The 7,949-nt window shown below is 50.4% G+C and overlaps 1 protein-coding gene across 1 annotated transcript in view; it reads left to right on the top strand.

Moving 5' to 3' along the window:
• Positions 1-7,949, top strand: part of TDRD9 (tudor domain containing 9) — a 106,527-nt gene that overhangs the window by 46,162 nt on the left and 52,416 nt on the right. Inside the window, exons 13-19 of the mRNA XM_010851310.1 lie at positions 491-595; positions 2,768-2,865; positions 3,390-3,521; positions 4,345-4,510; positions 4,600-4,663; positions 4,737-4,800; positions 5,126-5,170. Of these exons, the coding sequence (XP_010849612.1) occupies positions 491-595; positions 2,768-2,865; positions 3,390-3,521; positions 4,345-4,510; positions 4,600-4,663; positions 4,737-4,800; positions 5,126-5,170 (674 nt within the window). The remainder of the gene's footprint in view (positions 1-490; positions 596-2,767; positions 2,866-3,389; positions 3,522-4,344; positions 4,511-4,599; positions 4,664-4,736; positions 4,801-5,125; positions 5,171-7,949) is intronic.

Below are 7,949 nucleotides of genomic sequence, written 5' to 3'. Positions count from 1 at the left end.
CTCAGGGCTGAGACCCGACTGTACACACACACACACACACACACACACACACACACGGCTGAGACCTGACTGTACACACACACACACTCAGGGCTGAGACCCGACTGTACACACACACACACACACACACACACACACACACACGGCTGAGACCGGCTGAGACCTGACTATCCCCGCTTCAGCTGTGCTTCTGCGTGGCCGCGAGTCCTGGGAGGCTGGGGCGCAGCCCGCACCGGCTCCCTGTGCTGCAGGGGCTCTGACCAGCAGTCTTCTTTCCGTCCGGACGCCCAGTCCGTAGGAGGGGAGAGCGTGGCCACCGCTGCCCTGTCCTGGGCAGTTGGGAGTGGCTGGTCTTTTCCAGAGGCTGCTGTGTGTACATCAGTTCTAAAGGCTGTGTGTTCCATAAATCGACTTATCCCTCTGCACTGTGATTGTCACGGTTATTTCTTGCTAGCCTAGCCTGGTATTTACATTCCCTTTTTTATGACAGTTATAGATTTTTGTTTGACCAGAACTCTGGTTTGTGATGAAGACACGAATTACCAGAGTCTGCGGCTGAGCTGGGCCTCTAAGACCAGCTGTGAGCAGAGGAAAGGTAAGGTGTTTGTGTTCCAGCACAGCCCCGGGGCCTGGCGACACACTGGGGGTCCTTTCAAGGTTTTTGCTCTTTGTATGTTTAGTCTTAATCAGAGATTACCTTTATTGGAACCAGTTTTACGTATAAAGCAACAGCATCTCACAGCATCAGACTCTGTTTCCATGCCCGACCCTCCTCTCCACTGAGCAGCTGAGTGTGTTGGCATGCCCACCAGGAGTGTGTGGTCACCTTTCACAGTGCCAGGGTACGAAAGCTGGCACTCACGTTCTCACCTTTGAAAGCTTGCAGCTTGAAGGGTCGTATGTAGAGGACTTCCTGTGTTTCCCCCAGAGTGTATTTTGTCTTTTACTCCTCTTGACAGGGTATTTCGTAGAGAAAAAGTCACATTTTGGTGTGGTTTGGGTTGTATCAGCTTTTCTTCTTATGGATCATGCTCAAGATTCAGACAAGAGCAGTTCGCCTAGCCTGGACTGTGAGGGGTTTCTTGTGTTTCCTCTGGAGTCACATCGGCTGGTTCTTGCCTCCGTGTCTCTGATCCACGCAGTCAGTTCTCGTCACTGATGTGCGGTTTGTCTGGATGCAGTGTCCCCGCGCCGTCATCCTCTGGTGAAGGGCGTGCGCACCTCTGCGCACACCACGGGCTGCGCTTGTCTGGGGCTGTTTCTGCTTCTTCATTACGTTCTCTCGGCTGTTTTTCCTCCACCAAGAACACACTGTGAGACTTAACATGAAGCAGATGGGTTCCTACCCCTCCATTCTTCATTCTCAAGGTTGTTCTAACTGTTCTGTTAGGCTTTGCCTTTCTGTGTAGACTTTAGAATGATGTTGTGTACGCATACACAGAAGCTGCCCCTGGTGCTGCTAGGACTTGGTTAACCCTGAACACGAGTTTGTGGAGACCTGAGTCTGCCTGTCGCTGAGTGCGTGTGTCTCCCTTGTTTAGGGTGTCTTTGACGTCGTCAGCCAGCATTGTGTTATTTTCAGCAGACAGACGCTGCATGTGATCTGCTAGAAAGTGTTAGTCACTCAGTCATGTCATGTGATCTCATGGACCGTAGCCTGCCAGGCTTGTCTCTCCATGGCATTCTCTAGGCAAGAATACCGGAGCGGTTTGCCATTTCCTTCCTCAGGGACCTTCCCGATCCGGGGATCGCGCCCAGGCCGCTTGCGTTGCAGGCAGATTCTCACCCTCAGAGCCACCAGAGAGGCCGTTTTGCTAGATCTGTGTCTAAGTGTTCAGTTTAATTGGAGGGACTGCAGTGATTGTGAGGGCGTTGTTCACGCGGGTTTTCACATGCTCGTTTCTAGTGTATAGACGTGGTTTATTTTCTGTGCTGCTGTTGAGTCTGGTGACTCACCGATTTCACTTGTTGGTTCCAGGAGTTGTGCGTTTGGTTTTGTCATTGCCTTGGGATCCCCGCGTGCAGTCCTGTCGTCTGAAGATGCGCGGTGGGGTGGAGGTGGGGGCAGGAGCCTGGACACTCCCCTCAGTCTCCTGGTGGCAAGGGGGGCGGATTCCCAGGTTGGTGGGGCAGAAAGGGCAGGGGTCCAGGCTCCACAGGCACCTCCCTGGCTGCCCCCACTTTTTAAAAGCAAGTATTCATGAAGAAGCCCCCTCCCCGCCTTCCGCGCTCTCAGATTTTATCCTGTTTTTGGATAAAGCAGTTTTCATTGTGCAAGCGATACCATCGCAAGAGAAGAGCCATTGATCGGCCAGTTTCCATGGGCCAGGCCTGCTTCTGAGCTCTGCACACTCAGGTCATGTGAAGTCGTCATGAAGGGCGGACGCTTCCGCACAGGTGTGGGGACAGGGCACAGCCAGCCCATCCGCTGGGGGAAGCGTGGCTTCTCTCGCCAGCTCGATTATCAGTGTAAACTATGTGTTTGCAGGAGAGGTGTGGTGTTTATAATGTTCTGATTGCCGTTGCATTCTGGGGCCAATGTGGTAGTCTTTGGAAATGTGCATTTGATACTGTACTGAGTACAAGTTAGCACTTAATTTCTGTGTATAAGGTTGCTTCTAACACTGACCTATTCTGAAGTTTTTACTGACCTGATTTGGTAGAGGATAACAGAGTTTTCCTTAGTACATAATGGTTATTCTGAAAAATGTCTTTATGCTTATGTTAAAGTAACTAATGCCAGCATTTGAATGTTCCCCCTTTGAAGGCCGCGCTGGACGGGTGTCTAAAGGATACTGTTACAGACTCGTGCACAAGGATTTCTGGGACAACTCCATCCCCAACCACGTCATCCCTGAGATGTTGGTAACGAACTTTGGTCATCTTCATAGTTGGTTTTTATGGGCAGTTTTACCCAACAGTCTGAGGAGTATATTTTGAGTGTCATATAATTTTGACCCTGGAAACATCACTTGTGACCAGGGTCGTCTTGAATGCCAGCACTGGCTTCATCGCCTGGGCCCCAGGCCCCTGAGGGAGTCGCGCCGTGCCAGCGGATGGCCCGAGGAGCGCTGTGCCCAGCCGCCCCGTGCGTGCCTTCCGTCTGTGCCTTCCATCCGTGCCGTTGCCGCTGCCCCTGCCCTCCCCTCCTCGCTCTCTGACCCCCTCCATCATCCGTCTTCCGTCTGTCTCCCGCTCCTCCTCTCCGGCATCTCTCCATCCCCGGTCTCTCTCTCTCCTCCGCCCAGCCCTCTGCCTCTTTCTGTTTTCCTTTCTTAATTCTCTTTACCTCCTCTCTTGCACTGCTTCCTCTGGAGTACTAGTCATGTGAGTAGGTGAGTTGATTTACTGATTTTTCTGTTTCTAAACTCAAGTTCTCTTCTTTTCAGCGTTGTCCGTTAGGAAGCACGATATTGAAGGTGAAGTTACTTGACATGGGTGAGCCCAGGGCTCTGCTGGCCACGGCCCTTTCTCCACCTAGTCTGAGCGACATTGAACGCACCATCCTTCTGCTCAAGGAGGTAGGACCCTCCCATACTTGTTCGTGATGGGAAAAGCTAAGATTTTTTGGGTGAATTTTATAGGTTTCATGATGTGGATATCTTTAAGGTATTTTGATGGTTGTAAATAGTGCTTGCTTGGCTAGGCATTCATGACTAACGGCTGATTCCAGGTTTATATAGTAGTTCAGACCAGCTTTGTTAGCCGCTCCTGCTCTCTCGCCACCCGTCACCCACCCCCCACCGGGCTTGCTGTTTGCTGGTGAGGCTGAGAAGCCCTGGCAGGGCCGTTGGGCGCAGTGCGGCCCTGTTCCCCAGCTCCGGCCGCAGGAGCCCTCTCCCCTGCCCTCGAGTCCTGCTCCTCGCCCCCACCAGCCTTCTCCTTCCTGGTGCTGGAGGCCTTGCCCCTGTGGTGGGCTCCAGCTCTGCCCCTGCGGTGGGCAGCCTGGCCAGGCGCCCCCGTCTGCCGGCTGTGCGCGTGTGCCTCCGGCCCTCGGCCTTGGGGTGCCTCTCGTACTTGCTTGGGTGTCCGTAAAACACGCTCCATCCAGTTGAGGACATCTTTCTCCGCGTGGGGGCTGCTCCATCTGGCTGTGAATGATGCGGCAGCTGGATATTTGGGATTGGGCCTGCCACGTTCGTTAGCCTGTGAGTTACGTGGAAATAATGAAATGGCGTTCTCGGCTTCAAAAAAACCTTTAGTCTCAGTCTTTAGTAAGCTGACTCAGAGGCCCTGTGGAACCTTGCTCATCCACAGCTGGTCCCTGTCTTAAACTCCCTGCCTGAGGGAAGAAGGGCGTGGGCAAAGCCGCGCTTGCTGACGGCCCTGCTTTGTTTCATGAAGGTGGGAGCGCTTGCGGTGAGCGGGCGGAGAGAAGACGACAACCCCCACGATGGTGAGCTGACCTTCCTAGGAAGGGTTCTAGCCCAGCTTCCTGTCAGTCAGCAGCTCGGCAAACTCATAGTCCTCGGACACGTGTTCGGGTGTCTGGACGAGTGTCTCATCATCGGTGCGTGTGCAGCGGCCAGGCGGTGACGGAGGGCGCAAGGCGAGGCCCTTCTGAGCATCTCACACTGTCTTTGTTTATTCTCTTGATAGCGGCATCTCTTTCCTTGAAGAATTTTTTTGCGATGCCTTTCAGGCAGCATCTTGATGGATACAGGTATTTACCTCTCGTATTCTAAGCTGCCGTGTTTTACAGGGAGCAGGTGACGCCCTTTGTTGTCTGTTTTTAGGAACAAGGTGAATTTCGCTGGCAGCAGCAGGAGCGACTGCATCGCACTTGTTGAAGCCTTTAGAGTAAGTCCAGCTCCGAAAGCAGCGACCGCGGGTGTCAGGACACTTTCACGCCCTGTGCCTGTCTTTGTTAGGAGGATTTTTAGTGTTACCGACCCCTGAGACTAAAGAAACTGTTGGGAGAAGTATGTCAGGATGGGAGTCTGAGTCTTTGAAGTTGACTGGAAAAAAATCTCCCAACTGAAAATCCTAATTCACCCACTTAAAAGAATAATTTTAGTATATAGTAGAACTATATGTTAACTTTGATAATTTTCAGAAAGAAAGAACAAATCTGTAAATTGTCTGTGGTCAGGAAAGAGTTTTGACCCCGATGGTTTCTTTGCAGGCGTGGCAGACCTGCAGACAGAGAGGGGAGCTGCGGCACCCGAAGGTCAGTGGCCGTTCCCCGAGTCTCTCTGCTGTGACTGCTGGCGCCGCGGGAGTTGCCTGGGCCCCCGCGCTCAGCCTCATCGCCCGTGCGAACTGGCAGCGCCGGCTCCTGGAGGTGGCGGGTGTGTGCGGCCGTGCTGCCCGCCGCCCGCCTCCGAGACCGGGGACCCTTCAGTGTCAGGAGCCCCGGCAACTGCCGGGACCGCAGGCCTGGGGGCCATGCCTGGGCTGCCGCTCAAGAGCTGAGGGGCTCAGGGCTTTCCGTCTGCTGCTTCAGCCATGTGCTCCATAGTCGGCTTGGAAAAACCAGCCTTTAGCCTTCGTTGTTTGGGGTGGGCACTGGCAGGTTTTGTTCTCCTTCTAAACTGAGCGTGTTCAAAAGATTGCTGGTAGGTATGTGTGTGTAAATTTGCCATGCCCAGATGCATCCTTAGAGCAACTGTCTGAGTTACTCATGAAAGCCATTGTGTAGACAGTCAGCCCAAAAAGAATAAATGCAAAAAGGCAAAATGGTTGTCTGAGGATGCCTTAGAAATAGCTGAGGGAAGAGGAGAAGCGAAAGGCGAAGGACAAAACAAAAGATAAATCCATCTGAATGCAGAGTTCCAAAGAATAGCAAGGAGAGATAAGAAAGCTTTCCTAAGTGATCAGTGCAAAGAAATAGAGGAAAACAATAGAATGGGAAAGACTAGAGATCTCTTCAAAAAAATTAGAGATACCAAGGGAACTTTTCATGCAAGTTGAGTTCAGTTCAGTCACTCAGTCATGTCCGACTCTTTGCGACCCCGTGAATCGCAGCACACCAGGCTTCCCTGTCCATCACCAACTCCTGGAGTTCACTCAGACTCGTGTCCATCGAGTCAGTGATGCCATCCAACCATCTCATCCTCTGCCGTCCCCTTCTCCTCCTGCCCCCAATCCCTCCCAGCATCAGAGTCTTTTCCAATGAGTCAACTCTTCGCATGAGGTGGCCAAAGTACTGGAGTTTCAGCTTCAGCATCATTCCCTCCAAAGGAATCCCAGGGCTGATCTCCTTCAGAATGGACTGGTTGGATCTCCTTGCAGTCCAAGGGACTCTCAAGAGTCTTCTCCAACACCACAGTTCAAAAGCATCGATTCTTCGGCGCTCAGCCTTCTTCACAGTCCAACTCTAACATCCATACATGAGCACAGGAAAAACCATAGCCTTGACTAGACAGACCTTTGTTGGCAAAGTAATGTCTCTGCTTTTGAATATGCTATCTAGGTTGGTCATAACTTTCCTTCCAAGGAGTAGGCGTCTTTTAATTTCATGGCTGCAGTCACCATCTGCAGTGATTTTGGAGCCCAAAAAAGTAAAGTCTGACACTGTTTCCACTGTTTCCCCATCATTTGCCATGAAGTGATGGGACCAGATGCCATGATCTTCGTTTTCTGAATGTTGAGCTTTAAGCCCACTTTTTTCACTCTCCACTTTCACTTTCATCAAGAAACTTTTTAGTTCCTCTTCACTTTCTGCCATAAGGGTGGTGTCATCTGCATATCTGAGGTTATTGACATTTCTCCCGGAAATCTTGATTCCAGCTTGTGTTTCTTCCAGTCCAGCATTTCTCATGATGTACTCTGCATATAAGTTAACTAAGCAGGGTGACAATATACAGCCTTGACGAACTCCTTTTCCTATTTGGAACCAGTCTGTTGTTCCATGTCCAGTTCTAACTGTCGCTTCCTGACCTGCAAAGGTGGGCACAATAAAGGACAGAAACAGTATGGACCTAACAGGAGCAAAAGAGATTGAGAAGAGGTGGCAAGAATACACAGAAGAACTGTACAAAAAAGATCTTAATGATCCAGATAACCACGATTCTGTGATCACTCACCTAGAGTCAGCCATCCTGGAATGCGAAGTCAAGTGGACCTTAGGAAGCATCACTATGAACAAAGCTAGTGGAGGTGATGGAATTCTAGCTGAGCTATTTCAAATCCTAAAAGATGATGCTGTGAAAGTGCAGCACTTGATATGTCAACAAATTTGGAAAACTTGGCGGTGGACACAGGACTGGAAAAGGGCAGTTTTCATTCCAATCCCAAAGAAAGGCAATGCCAAAGAATGTTCAAACTATCGCACAGTTGCACTCATCTCACACGCTAGTAAAGTAATGCTCAAAATTCTCCAAGCTAGGCTTCAACAGTACACGAACTGAGAACTTCCAGATGCACAAGCTGTATTTAGCAAGGCAGAGGAACCAGAGATCAAATTGCCAACATCTGTTGGATCATAGAAAAAGCAAGAGAATTTCAGAAAATCATCTGTTTCATTGACTACACTAAAGCCTTTGACAGTGTAGATCACGACAAACTGGAAAATTCTTAAAGAGATGAGAATACCAGAGCACCTTGGTTACCTCCTGAGAAATCTGAATGCAGATCAAGAAGCAACAGTTAGAACTGGACATGGAACCTGGACTGGCTCCAAATCGGGAATGGAGTACGTCAAGGCTGTATATTGTCACCCTGCTTATTTAACTTACATGCAGAGTACATCATGAGAAATGCCAGGCGGGATGAATCACAAGCTGGAATTAAGATTGCCGGAGAAATATCAATAACCTCAAATATGCAGATAGCACCACCCTTATAGCAGAAAACGAAGAAGAACTAAAGAACCTCTTGATGAAGGTGAAAGAGGAGAGTGAAAAAGCTGGCTTAAAGCTTAACATTCAGAAAATGAAGATCAGGGCATCTGGTCCCATCACTTCATGGCAAACAGATGGGGAAACAATGGAAACAGTGACAGACTT

Source organism: Bison bison, unplaced genomic scaffold (assembly GCF_000754665.1).
Source record: "Bison bison bison isolate TAMUID 2011002044 unplaced genomic scaffold, Bison_UMD1.0 scf7180017864302, whole genome shotgun sequence".
Lineage (NCBI taxonomy): Eukaryota > Metazoa > Chordata > Mammalia > Artiodactyla > Bovidae > Bison > Bison bison.
Note: the sequence above shows the minus strand (reverse complement) of the source record. Positions and strands in the feature narration are given on the sequence as shown.